Here is a 19,264-nt window from a genome sequence, read left to right as displayed (position 1 = left end):
ATGAAGACCTAATGAGGGAGAATAGCTGATAAAAAGTGGCGCTGCTATACTGAACCATCTCGCTATGTACCCAGCATGCTTTGCGCATTAAAGTGGCTGCTTGCTTCTTTGAGAGCCATCTTTGGTACTGAATATTTAGCTGAAAAAAAGGTGTTAAGTGTGTCTCATACACCAATATTAGTGTAATTTTTCGTGAAATTACTCATTCAATTGTTCCATGTCATCCACTGTTGAGATTCCTCAATAATTTAGCATCCTAGCTTGGCAGAAAGATGGTATCCTCATTCCTAATCCTACCGTTAAAGCTCTGCTTGATCAATAGTTCTTCTGTCAATGGGAATCAACCAATAACTGGCACATTAACAACAAACCTACTTCAGTCGTTGAACAAGGAAATGGTCTGCTTATGGTCAACACCAAGATTCATAAAGTCCTTCAGTTTAAAACATAAATATTGTGTTAGTTACTGCTTTTCCCAAATTGCTAATGATCCTCTTACAGACTCAGGAGCTTTGTTAAATTCTTCACAATTCCCTTTGTTTACTCTGTATGCTCATTTTTCATTCATATATTTAACAGTGTTCTTTCTCTTAATTATCACAGTGAAGTATGAAATGATGCCACGCTGAACTGGGGTGAATACCTTTGTAGAAATCTCTCCTGATTTTTCACAAGAATGAGGCTGGGTTATTAAAATTTTGGTAGGCCCTCCCATCCCAGATGTTAGCTTGAATAAGGTCCATGAATCCCACAGTGGACTCCTGCTCTGCCCCCACCAACCTCTACATCCCACTACCACAGCACTGATCAGACCTGCTCTTACCTATTCAATAATTACACCTCTGCACAAACCCTCATCCTGTAACCTGACTTCTGAAGCCGTGTCAGCAGATGGGATTGCATCATAGGCCGACATGTCCAACTCAGAGCACCAACTACTTCCATCTTCTCCAATCACACAGGCAATTTGACCATAAAGGTGTGTGAGATGAGTTGGGAGCTAGGCATCATGCAATCTCTTTTTCTATCAGTCTGAATAGCATGAAAAGATAGCTCCATATACTGTATTGACGCTAACAAAAGACCATCCTGATGACAAGATCTCTACCCTGCCTCCTGTTCTCTGCACTCATGTCTGGAGAGATTTTGAAGGCTGAAAGAAGCATGTATCTGAGAATGCTTCAGTTTTTAAATCTCGAGAAATGCTTAAATGAACCATAACATTTGAAATATGTACCATAAAATTGGTTGTACAAGAAACACTATATAACCTTTTTTTGTTATCTAAAAATATAGGATGCATCCTACACAGCGATGCAACCTATATATAAGGGATAATGTATCTAGCAGGTGGTTATGGCAAATAGAATCCTGACTGATACAGACATGTTGACATAAAAACTTGGTCAAAAGTTTATTTTATTGATTCAAAAGGACATAGTCCCTGTGATTGCACGTCAGTTAATGTTTCATGGTGATGGATTCTTATCTGCCTGTTGTGGTCGATTGAATATTAAACTGTCCTAATTCAGTTTTCCTTCTTCTCTGAGCTCTGCGGTTCACACACCTTTAAAAATGAATGAGGCAAATGTCACAACTTTAAACACTGTTGCTGTCATCACCACCGCTCATGAATTAAATTTCCTTGTACCAACCAGTAACCTAAAGTTGCACTCAGCTGCTCTGCCACCATTGCTAAGATTGAAGAGCAGGATCCAATATGTTAATAGCTGCGTTGTTTAGCCTGCCCCACTAGTGTGCTAACTGAAACTTATATTTTAGCCTAGCAGCAACCTCTGGTCTAAAAATATGAGTCCAATGCCGAAGTGCTAAAAGCTGCAGTTCATCGAGGATCCGCTTGAGGCTGGCTCCAGAAGTACCAGAAGTCACATACACATGAATGGGAAAAAGCCGAACTTTACAGTAGAAATAAACCTGTTTACAGCCTTGTACAAAAGACGAGTGTAGTCCGGATAGCTCATTTCTCGATTGGCTCACACTGTACGGGGCGTGAATTTTTTTCTAACCCTGCAATTTCAAAGATATTGAGATTACTAGTCTTCCACTGAGAGGCACAGCTGCCTGCATGAACACTGTAGCTGTTGGCTAGGAGGCTCAAAGCCTGCCTCTTTACGTCACACTGGCTCCACAGCAGCAATATGGCTGCCGCTGCCGATTGGCCTCAAAACAGCTCTTTAGAAACAGATGGGTGAAGTCACTGATACTACGTCCATATTTTATACAGTCTATGGTCAAAAGATTATTCCATTGATTCAAAATGATTTATGTATACAGTTTTGAAGAAATAGTCCCTGTGATTGCACGTCAGTTAGCGTTTCACGGCGATGGATCTGCCTGTCGTGGTTGATTTAATATTAAACTGTCCTCATTCAGCTCTCCTTTTCTGAGCTCTGCGGTTGACACACCTTTAATAATTAACGAGGCAAATGTCACAACTTTGAACATTTTTGTTGTGCTCATGATTTAAATTTCCTTGTAGCGACCAGTAACCTAAAGTTGCACTCAGCTGCTCTGCCACCATTGCTAAGATTGCAGGGCAGGATCCAATATGTTAATATCTGCGTTGTTTAGCCTGTCCCATTAGTGTGCTAACCGAAACTAACATTTTAGCTACATGGTTTTGATGGGAATGGAAACTAACGGTTTTACCTCACCTGACGGTCTATGGAGTCAACAAGCAGATGCAAAATGTGCCTGAACTGTTTTCCTTAGATTGATTCGACATGACTGGTGAACACTTTGCCTCTGGCGTTGCTCATGTTAGTGAAAGTTAATAATAACCGTTGTCAAGGGGTTGTGACCAATGAGAATCAAGCATCTTACACAGCTGGATCAGTGAGAGAGCAGAGTCTTATAAAACAGTGTAAAATCATGGGACATATTTTTTATTATTTGATGGTGTATTACTCAGAACACGGCGAACTAAGGAGCAAGCAACAGCTTCAATACACAAACTCAAGAGGACGAGTCCAGCAGCGCCACTTTGTAACAGCTTTTCTCCCTCATCAGGTCATAATCATGCTTTTTGAGAAAACTGTGGTATACTATTAAGTAAGTAAAGCTTGTGGAGTGCTGGTTTGATTAAAAAAGACTCTTCAATGAAAGACAAGAAGTGACCATCAGAAGGGGTGGCACGAATCTCTGTGGATTGATTGCAGGCAGTGAGTCCGTCTGTTAATTTCAACTACAAACACTACCTCTGCTGAGCTCAACTACTATACTGGCAGCTTAAAGAGTCAAAGTAAAGAGTAAAGCTAGCAGAATAAGAAAAAAACAGATGGTACTAAAAAGAGCTTCACAGTTGCATAGAAACTGCACATAGTGGACTTTATTAAGAGCAAAGGAGGACTTCATTTGGAATGACAGTTTAAACCCCTTTTCTCTCCGGGACACTCCCCAAAACTGTCTGCATGTAGTGTAATGATGTGACTTATATTACAGAACTTACAGGAAATAAATACATTTTGAAATAAATATCATGTAGCACACTTATTTCTAATCCCTTTACAAAGAGAAGCTTTTTAACTCATAGATTAATAGAAATAAACACCCCAAACCTTCTGGGACACAGCTGGTGGAATTAAATCCAGACAATTTTTATTCTTTCGCCACATTATTCAACACGTTTCTGCTCTGCAGAGAAAAAACATGAATATGAAGATATTTACATAAAGCCCTTGATATGAACATCATCTTTAAGTGTAGCTTCTGGAAAATAAGATTAATGTGATACATATTACCAAGCATTCAACAGACAGAATGTATAAGAGCTCTAATTCTTCATACACAGTACCTTTCTATAGACTGAGCTGTGTGCCACAGTATGTCCAATGTACTGAAGATTTTCTGAAGTGTCTTCCTCCCGTGAAATAATCTGACTTTAACTCTTTGTGATCCCTGTGGCAGTTCAACTGTTTTCTCTTGCAAAAAGAAGATTGTTGATGTATTTTGATTTAATTCCAACACACTAATTAATTCAACTTTGCGAGATTGCCGGAGAGGTTTTATTAATGAGGTGCACATGGGAACCTAGTTGATCCGTGCTTTCTGTATACAGCACAGCCGTTAATTAATAGATTGCAGTGGTTTTTGGTCTAGCATCAAAAGGTACATGAAGTGTGCCATGACCACAAAACCAGACCCTGCTGTTCAGTGTGGATTAACAAAGCATACACTTTTCATCTTAAATCATCAAATTTATCTTTTCACTAAACAAGGATTCAGTGTTATTCAGAGCTGGACATAAATTACTACATCTAACTTCAGAAGAAGAGAAAAGAAGAGTGACTCTGCCTCGCCTTAGCCTTCATTATTAGTTTATGAACAGGCACTCTAGTGAACTAGATTTGATCATACTTTGGATATTAAGTTTACATGAAGCGCAGAAGAACCCGGTTATGAGCTCCCTTTGTACCTGAATCTAATTACTCAGGTCTCTGATCGTCTGCTCACTGCAGGTCAGTCTTTAATTCCCCCACAAAAAAACTCCTCCTTCAAACTTGTCGCTCCTGTGCCAACACAGTTACTTCAGGAATTCAGGGGAAGAATATCAGTCTGGTTTCTGGCTGCAGAAACTTTCTGCGTTTAACACCAGAGAGAAATAAGCCTCTCTATCTTCAGTAACAGAAGACAACAGTGTTTTCTGTAACTCAGGCAAATTATTGTCCACACATGGCAGGGTGTACAAGATGCCAGTTTTGTGAAACAAACTGCCTCAAACTCGAAATAATTCCCTGAACTATCATGTTTTTCTAAGCTGAACAGCAAGAGCTTTGATTTAAGAAGCTTGAACCTGGGAAAATTGAGCATCTTTGCATGAAATTAACTAGAATTAAAGCTGCTGTTGGTAGGAATGTTGTAAAATATGTTACTTTTTTCTTCTGGGTTTGGAGAAAAGGTCATAATGCCCATCTGTACTCATCAGTAAGTTAAGTAATTTGAGACTATTGGGAAATCTCTGCGTTTTCCAATGCCTTTGTATCAAGCAATGTTATTATTCCCATGTTCCCGTTATGACGGACCAATCATAGCTAATCTCCAATCCTCTGTCCTGATCGGTTAAGTACTACGTCCTCCGATTGGTTATGAGTCCGGCACTATCATGACTGCACACGCCGATCTGTGCTGGGGGACTAAAAGGAAATCTGGTTGGGAGGGATAGTGTTGACTTTCAAAGTCCCTCTCTCTGAACAGATGTTTACTCTGTGACTACCAACAGCAGCTTTAATGATCAAAGCTATCAAAAACGTTGTCTATTTTTCCTCCCATTTGGTTATCAATTAGTTCATACCTTTCGTTTCTTCAGGTAGCTCATGATGTTGCAGCACTGTTTTGGTCTGATACAAATCTGCATGAAAGGATCATCAAAAAAGTGACTTTTTCTCTTCCTGTTGTCCACTACGAAGACATACCATAAAATATAAACAAAAAAGTGTTTATGAAAAACAAACCCTATGACATTTTCTTTTATTGATTGGACTTAATATATCTTGAAGCTACAAACTTCTCAAGCTTTGATTTTTCTCGGTCCTAGGAGGATATTCATTTTTGTATAATCTCCAGACTGCTCTGGTTGATACTGTCAGGGCTGCAGATGAATTGTGCGTCTAAAACTCTCATACACGCCACAGGCATAAATCAGAGCAACTGATTCATGTGAGAGCATAAATGGGGGTTATTCAGGTCAGGTCCATTGTGCAGTACTGATGCAAAGTGATATTGTAAGCCTTCATTTAGAAGACTCAGCTGTGTTACTTTTACTCTGAATTAACTTCATCATATTTTTTATATCATAGTTTGGTTTGTCGAATATGACAATCTGCTGACAGCAGACTTGTTCATGTTTGCTACTGGCCACATGTTGCCAACTTCACCTCAAACGGGCTCACAGTAACGCTGGGTTGGCTTATCCGGTCAGTAACCAGCTTTGTAAAACCGTTTAACGTAATCTTATTAATCAGGGGTTAGGAAAGCCAGATAACCAAAAGATACTCGGGGTACATTGGGCTTGCTTTATAGTATAGGCCTCAGGTATCTTTAAAATGTAAAGATAATCCACATATCTGGAACCAGGGTATGATTTCATGAGCCAAACAAGCCCACACGTTTCCAATAATCTGATCATAAACAGGAATCTTGCATGCGTGTAAACACAGCAGGTACAGGGTGTTTAATGTAAAGTAAACAGGTTTTTATTTTTGTTTACGATGCTCAGATACATTTGGCATGTAGATAACAGCATCTCGCTGAGTTCTAGTGTACATTTAAGACATGCAAATCAGAACATTTGCATTCTACTTACAGAGTATATACCTTAAAAAACACTTACACCCCTGCCCTCATTGTTTGTGCACTCAGGAAGATTGATGTTCACACGCAGCTATGGATTCACACAACCTTTGTACGCAGAGCAATTTCAACAAATGGCAATCGCAGAGTGATTTACGGTAAACACATGACACAAAGAGAGATGAAAAGAGGAATAATTAACCGAGAGGAGCAACATGAGCTGCCCGCACACAGAGAGCTTGGGCCGGAGCTTTTGTTTGCTTTTATGGGCCTTGAAGAAGATATTTTAATTGTGAGCCGTAATCTTCATAAAATCATTTGTCTCCATGGGTTGTAGTCAGTGAACCTAGTTACGACTAAAGGGTGTGTGTATAATTGGAGTGTCTGTGGTTGGTAAAGTAACCCTGGGGCTGATGGAGTTCTCGGGGGGTCCGCTGCGGATGGCGGCACTGGCACTGACGTTGACGTGAGCTCCAAAGCCCGGGAGTGCCGTGGTTACCAGATGGCCGTGGCAACAATCTGCAGTCCTTTCACTCACCTGGCTGAGTAAAGACTTCCTCTAACCCAGTGCCCACAGGAAATGGTCTCCACTGCATGTCTGCCTTCTTTGCTACTGCCAAGACTCTCTTCCATCCTCCACTTGTGTCTCTGAAGTCAGTTTCAGGAAGAAAAAAAAGGAGGACACTGATTTGGGCCACAGAGGCTATGAGGGATTTCTCAAAACAAGATGGCAGGATAGAGAAATTTCATGTCCCTACATAAACCACTGCCAGGTCCTCATCCTTCTGTGTGACAGGCTGTTGTGGAATGACTCATGCTGCGCTTTTATGGTCCCTCTGTAAACAGTTCATTGTCACTGTCCAAGTTTCAGTCACCATTTGAGCGGGAGAGTCTCCTCAGATATACTACTATCCCTTTGAAAGCTTTTATCATTGCTATGCTGTTATGCACAGAAGGCTTCTTCTTTTAAAGGATTATTCAAATTCACTCTTTTGATATTTTCCATGTTTTGTGGAGCAAGACTCTAACAAGTTAGCCCTGGGGTCTAAGAAGAGAAAGTGGTGGCATATTCTCAGTCAATGCATAAATGCATATTATAAATATATTTGTGTTGTATTGATTTATGTTGATTTATGGTTCTTGGAAGTACAGTAAGTTGTCGAGCTCTTTCCTTTTTTTTGCGGCTGTTTGTTTTTGCTTCAGGGTGGAGTAAAGAAGTGAGACTCCAGCATGTCAATGGCATTATGTGCAGGAATGCGTGATTCAGCGTTTGGAACAGTTCACAGACAAGAGTGACATTTAGTTTGTGTCTTCTCTTTCTTCACACTTTTTTGTTTTCTCTGCCTCTATCCCCTCATCTCCTTCCTGACAAAAGGTTACATAAAATCAATGGCAAGCAAGCAGAATCGATGACGTCTGAACAGAGGTTCTCTGCCTTATTTATCTATCTGATTTGTTTGGCTTCACAGAGCGTGTTAACCTTATCTAAAGACATTTGGCTGTGCTGAAAATACACTCGAACTTATTGATAGTGTATGTTAATCCCTCGCCATAAATTTGGAACTTGGCATCTTTTTAAAACTTTCCATTTATTATGGTTGACTCACTCCTCAAGTGGTACTAATGTAAACAATGTATTGCATTTGGTCTTTCCTCTATCTCATCTCTCTCTCTCTCTTCCTTTTCGCTATATTTTCCAGTTCCTCCGGTCATCAGAGTTTATCCAGAGAGCCAGGCCAGGGAGCCGGGCGTCACTGCCAGCCTGCGCTGCCATGCTGAGGGCATCCCCAGCCCCCAGCTGGCCTGGCTGAAGAACGGCATGGACATCACAACCAAGCTGTCCAAACAGCTCACCCTGCAAGGTACAGATGAGTCAAGAGTTTACTGCTCACTGCATGTACATTTTGATTCCCACTATTGCCTCTTCTGTTTTTATTGTCCTCTGCTGCTGTTTTACAATTTAACTGCTATAGTTTTTCTCACTCTGGCTGCAACTGCCAGTAAGATAAGACTATTGCTGTAATGCTTTGACTATGAATGATACTGTGAAATGGAGCTTGGCAACACAATTTAAAATGCTGTATTTATCATTTAGCTCTATCAGTAGCAGAGGGAGAGTCCCTCCTTTATTCTGTATGTGCAGGCTGAATTTGAAGCCATCATAGGTTAGAGAAAGTGACTGAAATCTTCAGTGTGATATAACTCAAACAATCAAGCATTGAGAATGCAGGTTCTTTCACAAATGTGGCTTGCTTCCTCGCCTCACTATCAAATATTCAAGATTTAAGGCCCTTTGCTGTTTTTTTCCACAGACACTAAAGCAAAGTGCTTTACCTGTGAAATTGTGCGCAGAACTACTTAACCTGAAATCAGTCCCAGTACTCACAGAAACACAGCATGTGGTATACCTGTGCCAAATTCTTACTTTGAACTCCTACCTTTTTTGAATTCTCTCCAAAACAAACCTCTCACCTTCCTTCAGAAAATACCAAAGAACTGTTATGTAACAGAGTAATGGTAGCAGAGGATGGAGGCATGGAAATTGCCTCTTATCTCTTTCTGGAAATGCAAACTGTCTTTTTTTTTTTCTCTGTTCCCTCTTGTTGTTCCCTAAAAGCTAATGGCAGCGAGGTGCACATCAGCAACGTGCATTTTGAGGACACTGGAGCCTACACCTGCATTGCAAAGAATGAAGCCGGCGTGGACGAGGACATCTCGTCCCTATTTGTGGAGGACTCTGCACGCAAAACTCGTATGTATAAGTCATGATGTTGGTCTCTGTTTTTAGTTGAGGGGTAATGGAGCTCTCAATAATTTATCCTGTCAGTTCTTAATAGTTTGTATCCTACTGTGCAACTATAGAGCCTCTGTTTGGAAAGTAATGTTGATACTATCTATAAGTCTACTGGTTTGGAGGAAGGAACAAAGGTTCATGAGAAGGTTGTCAATTTGTTCGATACTTTGTATCATTTTAAAGTACGTGGTTTTGAAAAGTATCAATGTCCATTAATTTTATGTTTGACAGGATTTAAAAGCTCCACAGCTCATGATAAAAACAGATCTAGAGTCAGATTTTCAACCTAAAGCTGCTGCGAGCAAAGAAGAGTGAGCAGCAGTGGTCGATTGATTTACAGAAGAAGGGACGAGCGAGCATGTGTCAGGGGGAAAGCAGTACGACTGAGAAATCAGACTTTATTTTCAAACTTTCACAGGAGTTACAGTTTAACTAACCAGTTCACAAATCACAAACTCTGTGCAAATGTGCAAAGGTTTCAGATTCCGATTGTTTGTTTTGTAGCACTTGTTGCTTATTCATGCGCAGTGTGTCCTGCTTTGTCCTCCGTCACACCTGCAGCTCTCACAAAGCAGAGACACAACACAAAGTGCTCTGATTAACAGGTTGGCAAATACTGGTATTTTGTAGATTCCCCTCTCTATGACAATGCAAACGTTACATTTCTGTCTGGTGATAGAAAAGAGACAGAGAGAGAGACAGACATGTGGCCTGGTCCATTTATGTTTCCTATTAGTCTGAAGCTGTGGACTGTTGGCTGTGAGCCTCACACCACTGCACAATAATTGACACTATAAAATGTCCAAAATAAGAAACTTTGGAAATGTAGGGAGACAGCATACTCTCTGCAGATACATCCACCACCACACACTTCTTCTGGATTGTGAATGATCATTTTGAAGGACTACACCTTTTTTATTCTGGATCTACACCTTATTTTGCATTTACTATTCCTTCTTTACTGGAAACAGAAGGCCAAATGTTTACCTTTTTTTTCTGCACCTGCTGTGTGGTACTACAAAAGAAAATGACCTGATTTGGAGTTCCCAGGAGTTCAATTTACGTTGCCAATGTAGACATGTACTGATATGGTCTGATATTTACTTGCATTGTATCAAAGTTTAAAATTCTGGAATAGCACCAACTGTGGTTCAAGAACTCCTCCATCCACTCAGGAAGAAAATTTAATATCTCTGAATCTGTCTTTAGGAGATCACTGCCATTAAAAAAAAACTAGCCAATTCAAGTTTTCTCAGTTAAATGCTCATTAAGTCTATAAAATGTTGTGAAAATGCCCATCTACGACAGTATTATGTGTTCAAGAGCCACAGATATTATTGATCATCATTCATGAACCAGTTACGTCTTTACTTGGCAACTGACTAATCCACTGAACTATCAAACACTTCCATCTTCTCTCAGGCCTCACATTAGTAAATTCCAGCAGGAATATGAATTAATTAAGTTGGTATTTGGAGTTAGTTGTCTACTGCCAATATGTTACATGACACAAGTAGCCTTCTTATTCAAATTTGGCACAAACAATCTCCTCTTGGTCCCTCTCCACCCGCGCGGTAATTATCTCTGACCTTCTCACAAATGTCAGAATCTGTCTCTGGGGTTTAAGTCCAGTTGTTAGTTTATTGGTTCTTTCCTGTGGCTAATTAAACTTCCCAAACAACATGTTCAAGAACTTAGCAGTTAAGCCAGGCATCTCACGTGCACGAATACCTGTCGGACCTGACGCCTTTGGATGTCTTCTCCATGATACAAAACTTCCCCCACCTGTGACACCCAGCCTGTCACGCATCAGAGGATCATGCTCACCGAGGTCAGGAGTCACTTGTGGGCTTTGAAGCCTTTCAAGGTCTTCCTTGCCAAAATGCTACGAGGACTTGGATATTGCAGACCCTTTTTTAGAGCAAGCAGCCCCACAGGACAGAAGTTCAAAGGGAAGTGAGCAGACAGCCGGACGTGGCTGCACGACCACGTTATGGAAAGTAGACAGAATAAAAACAGACTTTGCTTCACTGTGTGACATGAATGTACATGACCCACTCCAGATTTCCTTTGAGAATGAAATCTTTATGCAGAAACAAGTTAAGTGAGCAAACTCAATGTCTATTTTCCATGGGATGGAAGTCTCTGTGAGCCGGAGGCTACTGCTGGCTGCAGCCGTCAAGCACTGAAGCCGTCACCTCTGCTCCTGAAAATGTACATTCTCTGAAATGATTTAAGCCAGAAGGAGACATGCAAAGACATTTTATCACAGCTTACAAATGTTGTGCATTTTCCCAAGGAACAGTTTTGAATTATCTAACATCTTGTTATCATAAATTAAAGCTATTAACCTAATTATTTCAAAATGTTGTCACACTGTCCCAGAAATCTCTTTAGGCTTGTTGGATTTTGGAGGCTATGAAAAATCCCTTGAAAGAAATAGGACCAACACGGAAAGCCCGAGATGTCCCTGTTTAATGAAAGTCTTTAGCTAAATCAGTCGTCAAACAGAGGAAAAAACTAAAACCAAATCACTGGTCAGTTATGAAACTAAAAGTTTCAGTCCTGAAACTAAAAGAAAAGAATCAAGCGGCAGCTTCAAAGCACGTATGATACAAAGCAAGGCAGACCAGTCCAGTGGACACTTTAACACTTTTTTCTCTCATTAGATTATAATCATGAATTTAAAGACAACAGTGGGATACTAATATGCAAATCAAATAGTGGTATGCTGGTTTGATTGAATGACTTCAATTTAGAACAAGCTACCAGCAGAGGTGGGTGGGTAGTACAAGTTTCAAATTGATAGCAGGTGGTGGGTTCATCCGCACCTCACAACGAATAATGCCATCGTAGGCTTTGCTTAACTACTGTATGAGTATCTGGCAGGGTCGCAGTAACAGATGGTACTAAAAAGAGCTGCCCATCTGCGTGGAAACTTCACATTGCTGAATTCCATGAAAGGCTTTATCCAGGAACAGTTTGAACCTTTAACACAATAACAAACTTTGTCTATATGCAAGATTCAGTTGATTGCCCCATTTAAGTTTTTAATTTGTCATATGCATAATTTTATGGCTGAGTTTTTAATGTCTACGTCAATTAATGTCATCCTGCAGCCACTGCTTCTCGTTATCTTGTGGGTCTAATTTTCAGAGCGGTTTCCCTGGACTAACAACACAAAATAATTGAGTAGTTTGTGGACTGATGCAGCTGTGGTTTTGATCACAGGTGATTTACTTCCTTTGAAATCTATTAGTTGTCTCATGTTGTTCTGAAATCCTGCATATCAAAAGGTAGAGAACATAGAGGATCAGTTCCAGGCTCCTCTCAAAGCTGAAAAATATGGCTAATTGGCGTTGAATCAAATATAACTTCTGTAGCAGTGCTCAAACTTGAGGTTGAGTTATGTTCCTCTTATTAGAAAGCTGTACTTGTCTCCAGTAGTAATGTGAAATACAGAACATCAGGGTGATACATTTTGAAGTTCAGACATGTTTCATTCATACAATACATCATTTATGCCAATGTACCAGCTCTGCGTCATTCATATCGAAATCAGAAAAGAACTGGGAAAGTAAAAAGACTGGAAGAGGAAAATCTGATCGTTCAGTTTTACAAGTATAATAGTCACGAAAGGTCAAGTCAAATCTATTTCTATTTCTGCCGGAGAGCTTTTAACACAAATCCATTATGGATTACTTTACAGCCAACAACTGTGTGTCCATGTGAGGAAAGAAGAGCGTGGAAGTGACTAAGGAAGAAGATAAAAGAAGGACTACAGATGAAGAGTAGTGTATTTGACATGAATAATCTCTTTTCATTTAAAAAGGAATCTTTTCATTAGTGAGTTCACACTTTTTGAAAAATGTAAAACAAAAAATAATAAAAAATCTAATTAAACTATATTTTGAGTATATAAAGAGCAATATTTATAATAACTAATTGTGAGGCAAATATAATAAGAATAAACATAATCATCATAATAAATGTCCTTCAGGTGTATGAAAGTGTGAAACATCAAACACATACATCCCATTTTTCATATTCTCTTTATAGCATCAAATAAAGCTGAATGGTTAGGATAAAAACTAATATCAGGGTGCAGCCTTGTTCTGACTGTGCAGCGGCTCACATAAGAAGGTGAAACAAACACACACCAAACTAATTAAGTCTGGGAGAGGGCTGCAGGTTGGAGTGTTGACCCTCTCTTGTCATTTGCATTATCTAAGCATTTGATTAGCCAGCGGAGATGGACAGATATTTTTATTGGTTTCTCCAATAAAGGGCGGCTGGCTGATATTTTCTAGGAAGGCTGCCAGCTGCCGTCAAACCGTCAGTGTTAAAAGCCGAGAGAGAAACTAAGGCAGGTCTGTGTTTATTGTGATGTTCGGTGTTAACACAGCAAGTTTCATTAAGCACAACGTGTGTCATTGAACAATCAATCTGATCCCACCTGAGCGACTCTTGTCAGGAAATTCTAATATGAGAAACAAGTGGCTGCACGTGGTGCATTAAGCATGGGGCAACACGATGTTATAATGCAGGGCTGTTTCTCAGACTTTGCTTGTAGTAAATTCACACTAGCACACACACTTTTCCACTCACTGTGTTTGAATCATGCATTTAAAGACAACAGTGGTATGCTGACAAGTAAGACAAGCTTTTGGAGTTCTCGCCTGATTGAAGAAACCCTTCAATTTAAGACAACAGTTACCAGCAGAGAGGGCCGGAGCACGTCTACGCAAATAGGTTGCAGGCGTTGGGTGTCTGAACCATACAGCTATGAATGTATTTACTGAACTGGTAGCAGGCAGGGTGGCGATAATAGGTGGTATTAGAAAGAGCTACACATCTGCATAGATACTTCACATTGTTGAATGCAAAGGAAGTTTACATGCATGTTAAACATTTTACTGTTCTGGAAGGCCTCCATGAACAGACTGTCTCTTATATGCCAATGCAACTTACAGTATATTCCCAGTCTTACGGTATTTAAGTTTACAAAGTGATGATTTTACAACTCCACTTTTCTTTTCTTTTACTACAAGACTGTTTAAGGGTCAAAACTCCTGCAAGACTTGAAGTATAAAGTACAACTTTATTCCTGGACTAACCCTGTCAGAAAAATACACTCTTAAAACCACCTCTGACTGGTGGGCCAGCGATGGAGAGATGACAGGAGAGTAGAATCTTTTTAAAAGTTCACTTGCAAGTGAAAGAGGATTGTCATTCCAGCATGAATGTACAGTCCTCATTGCATACACATTCTAAAGCACATGGTTATATCCCCATCTGTAGCCCCTCCTTATTTTACTGATTCGTTCACATGTGTATTTTGAAATATGTATAAACAAAGGTTGGAGGATGAGACAGCCTTACAAGGTAGTCATATCCCCTGGCTACAAGAACATTGCTAGGACATGTCTATATATGGACATGTGTGCATAGCATATATGACGACACGGGAACTTCTGTATACATCCCAAAATGCTGTAGGTTATCTGTGGCCTTTAAGAACAGCTGTGTCTTATCAGCTGTGTGGAATAAGAGCAGTTAATGAACAGCATGTACAGGTAGCATATTGCGACACATAATGATAATATAAAGCACAATACAGGATTTTCTTCACAAACCCTTTTCTGCTTGTGCACCTTGGAAGTAGTGAAGTTGAGCCAGAATCTTCCCCTCTGCTTCGACAGGATGAGACTGATTAACATTTTAAGATAAGATCTAGATTCTTCTAAATGAGACAAACATTCTCCAATTTTAATAACTGCAAAGAAGCAATCTGGAGCCAGACGATAAATAAAAGGAGTCATATTAAAGTAAATAAAGATAAGGGGAAAATAAAGCAAGATCAAAAAATGATAAAAGGAAAATACAAGGAATATAAAAGTTAAACCTGAAATACTATCTCCCATCCCTTCATAGAAAAACTAATAACATTATTTGTAATGTTACTTCTCTTTTGTCAAGTTAACCTGACCTGACCACAACATGGAAGACATCCAGGTCAGCATATAATCCATTTCTGCCTGTTCCCAGAAGTCCTGTCAAATCTAGTTAATTCAGTATCAGTCCACGTTTTCCAGTAAAAACAGCTCAATAAAAAACATGGAATAGAAATATCTTTTCAAACCCTTTTATTAGGGCTGTACGAAAAATGGATTTAATCGATTAATCGCATTTTTGGTTTCAGGCGATTTAAAAAAAAAAAAAATCTAGATTTTCTCCTTAACCTCCTCCGCTGGAGATTTTAGACTGAAAAGCTTCCTTGCCCACCCCTCCCGTGAAAAAACAGTGGCCTTTAATGAAAATAAGTTCCTGTGATGCATGATAAGTATGATACTCCATTTGTCAAGTTTTTACAATCAAAAGGGAATATCAGTAAAATGAATACTGTTTCCCATTCCTACCAAGTCTGCTCGGTCACTATGTACTGCACACTGTACCTTTAAGGGGAAATTCAGTTTGCCTTTGTCAAATTGTATTGATAAAATTAAATCAAAACTTGTTGTTAGTCATTGTAGTTTTCTTTTTTCAGGACAAAAACACAAATCAATTAAAATCGTAAATTGAGTTTTTGTAAAAAAAAGTGGGGATTTTATTCCTAGGCCATATCGCCCAGCCCTACCTTTTTATAAATATTATCTTCTTAATAATGAAACTTTTTTTTCTTTCTTTTAAAATTTTAGTCTTGTGCATCACTTTGTCTTTTCCCTGCCACAACACTGCTCTTAATTTAAATGAGCTCCCTTGTTCTGCATGGCATTCAGCCATGATGAGACGGAGGCAACCTGTGTGTGTGAAACCTCTGTGGAGCAGCACATGCCAAACTCAGCCAAAAGCACTTTAAATCACATTAGAATCAACTTATGTGTTTGTAATGCTGTTCTCTGTCAGAGCCAGACACATTAGCAGTTGGGCAAGCTGGCCAGACTTCACCAGGTCCGCGTATCATCTGCTGTCTCATTACCATAAACCTCATTTCCCTGCCTGTGTTTACATGCACAGAGGTGTTTCTTAAACATGAAGCCTGGTTTGTGTAATCGGGGAAGAGGATTACAGAAACGTGATTTCCCCAGTTAGAACTCTCGGGGAGAAATTTGAGTCATGTATTAGAAAATGGGTTTCTATGGAAGTATAACTGAGTTCTTGTTAGAGGAGTGATTATGTTATGGCCGTCACTTCATGCAGAGCCAGATTAAAGAAAGGAGAGTTTTCTGATGTAGTTAGAACAAGTAAGTTGCTCCTGGATGAGGTCTAAAGGTCTAGGTTGGAGAGAAACCCGGGCACAGTGCAGGAAAGCACATTCTCCAGTTAGCCTTCACTCATACATGAAACCTGGGACTAACTTTCATCTAAGAGTTTTTCACCTGAACCACTACAAAGCCTGGCCCATGTGAACTCCCTTCCTCTCCCGGCAGTAACTGTCAAACGGCAGGAAGAGCGATTGTGAGTCAGATGATAGCAGAAGTCACTGACATGCTCCCAGTGAGTTCATTCCCCTCTTCTGCCAAGTAGAGATAAGGAATTCTGTCTGAAGTAATGTTCACATAATGATACTATCAGTTAAATTTTTTGGATACAGTGCCAATACAGCAGCAGAGTTTCAGCACCGCTCCCATGGTCTCCTGAAAAGAACTCTTTTTGACACGTCAAACTTCTTGATGTATCTGAAGCTCTTCTCATATTGTGAGAACACAACAGTGATGTTATGGAGCCACCACGCCTTTGGAGATTTGTATTGATCCCAGGACGGCGTAATATTGGTATCCCAGTGTGCGATTTCACATTACAGCGTTGCAGAAACATGAGAGGAAAACACACAGCGGGAGCATCATAAACACACACACACACAAACATGTACCCTACCTGCCCGAGCGGCCCACAGTGATCCTATCTCGCCTCTGTTACAATCTCTGATGCCTGCACAGTGGAGGGGACGACTTTGTACCATTATTATGCTTCTGAGACATCATTTTAGACTGTTATCTACAATAAATCATAGTAAGATTGAGAATATATCCAATCACAAACACTCATCAGATCACATAATTGTAAATTTGACTGAAGCTAATGAAAGCATGCTTGTTACTAATACAGCAAATAGTAGCTATGACCCAGCGTTGTCTTTGTACTCTTCTGTGTTCTCTGAGTAATCTAAAAAAGTATATTAACCACTAGACAGATACACAAATCATCTGGAGCTGATTCTACTAAAATGTCAGACATTGCATCATTAACTAAAAAGTGTGAGGAATCAGCTGTGCTGTAATGTTTAAGTTATGATCACTGCAAGGAAAACGCCAGCTGCAGCAAATCATGTTTTCTTTTTGCAGCGCTTTACCACCGTCATCTTTTTTTGTTCACTTTAAATATCACATCACGTGAGCAAGTCCACAATGACTTGTCTTGAGGGATAATGCAGGATAACTTTCATTAAAGGAACACACATGATTAATAATCCAGTATATGAGCATTTCTAAATTCATGATACCAAGTTTTGACACATGACACTGTATTTTGGCCAATGCTCAAGTAACACACAGTGCAGCTTGAATAAAACAATAACATATATAGTCTCATGTTATATTAAATATTTTAGATATCCTCTGTTGGACAGGTGTGGTTTATATAGAGTCGGTAGGTCAATGCAATGCAAGATACTGAGCCCCAAATTGCTCCTGAAGTGTAGCCTGAGGTGTATGCCTGTGAGAATGATCATCTGATTGGTCTCCTTGCATGGCATTACATCATCTTGGTAACATGCTAGTGAATTGCTAAATCTGACATGTAGTGTAAAAGTGCCCTGAGTGCAGGGAAGTTCACTTTATTAAAGTAACTGAGTGTAGGTTTTGCAGATGACTGAAATGCACTGAAGAAGGAAATCTGTGCATGCGAACGTGTCCTTGAGTTCTTATTTAAAGTGCAAGTCTCGGACCAAGTCGACAGCAGGAATGTAATTATACTCAAAACATCTGTGAGGCCTGCTGATGTCACTAACACCACAGACATGTCAGAATCCTCATTTAAACTCAAACGCTGAAGCACATCTAGAGTGTGGAACCAGATTAGCTCCATATGGTATCGTGCTTCGGCGAAGAGAGGCTCTCTAAAGTCATTGGACCAGTTATTACCCGTCTATGGAGCAGCATCTGGCGTGACATCAGGGAAGTGATGTTATCAAAAGAGATCTGACCTTAACTGCAACAAAGACACACACAACTCAACTTAATCATGTCCTAGAGGATGCACAGACTTAAGAGTTTTAAAACCAACTCCTCTTATCAGGATAAGCTCCAATCAAACACCCGAATACTGTCAGAACAATGTTACTATTAGCATTTCAGCTTGTTATCATACCATAAGATCCAACCAAAATATCACCATCAAAGATCCTCTTCTGTCATCTCATCCTTCAGATACTTCACTTTCTTGCTTATTAATTGGAAGTACTTTATCCTCCTGTTTCCTTTTCAAGTATCAGTCCTTCTGTTTCCTTGGCTTTTGCCACAAGCATACTGTTCCCAAGTAACCACCTAATTGTCATCGGGCTCAGGGAAGAGATATGCGCTTTATTAAAATGGCTGGCATTTGCCTTTAAGTATGAGCATCAAGGACGCTTTCAACCTCAAGTTGCACGCTCTGTCTGATCCCACAGACGTTACTCGCTGGTGGACATGTTGTAGCACCAGACTACCCTTGATCTAATCCCGCTGATCTGAAAGAGACCCAGATTCAAGTGACACATCGTGATTATACTTGGAAATGTTTTAGAAATCTGACTTTGTGGAAAGTAATGATCTCATTCTGTGAAAGCATTGTGTTGATGACCTGCCTCAGGCTTCTCATTCAGACACTCCAACACGAGAGAAAGGGAGCTGAATAACTAACTAAGCCACTTGTCAAAGGGCTGAATAAGGTATTAAGAAAGAGATGAACTAAAAAACATGATTTTATGAGTGAGGTATGAATGATCCTCTTCAGATGAATTCACCACAGAGGAGCCTGAAGGTCAGAACCTCCTTTCCACAGACGCTGTGCTAAAGTGAATTGTTTTTCTCTCAAATTTACCGAAGCGCTGCGTTGTTGGGAAAACCTGAGCAGTCACTATTCTGAGATCTCTTTAACGGAGTCTGTCACCAGCAGGCAGTG

The 19,264-nt window shown here is 39.9% G+C and overlaps 1 protein-coding gene across 4 annotated transcripts in view; it reads left to right on the top strand.

The window, feature by feature from the left end:
- The window catches only part of fstl5 (follistatin-like 5), a 222,882-nt gene that overhangs the window by 164,986 nt on the left and 38,632 nt on the right, over positions 1 to 19,264 (top strand). For all 4 annotated transcript variants that reach the window (XM_034689156.1, XM_034689155.1, XM_034689157.1 and 1 more), the window contains exons 9-10: positions 8,010 to 8,171; positions 8,927 to 9,061. In XM_034689156.1, the coding sequence (XP_034545047.1) occupies positions 8,010 to 8,171; positions 8,927 to 9,061 (297 nt within the window). The remainder of the gene's footprint in view (positions 1 to 8,009; positions 8,172 to 8,926; positions 9,062 to 19,264) is intronic.

This window comes from Notolabrus celidotus, chromosome 8 (genome assembly GCF_009762535.1).
Source record: "Notolabrus celidotus isolate fNotCel1 chromosome 8, fNotCel1.pri, whole genome shotgun sequence".
In the NCBI taxonomy this organism is placed as follows: domain Eukaryota; kingdom Metazoa; phylum Chordata; class Actinopteri; order Labriformes; family Labridae; genus Notolabrus; species Notolabrus celidotus.
This window is presented reverse-complemented; position numbering and strand designations above follow the sequence as displayed.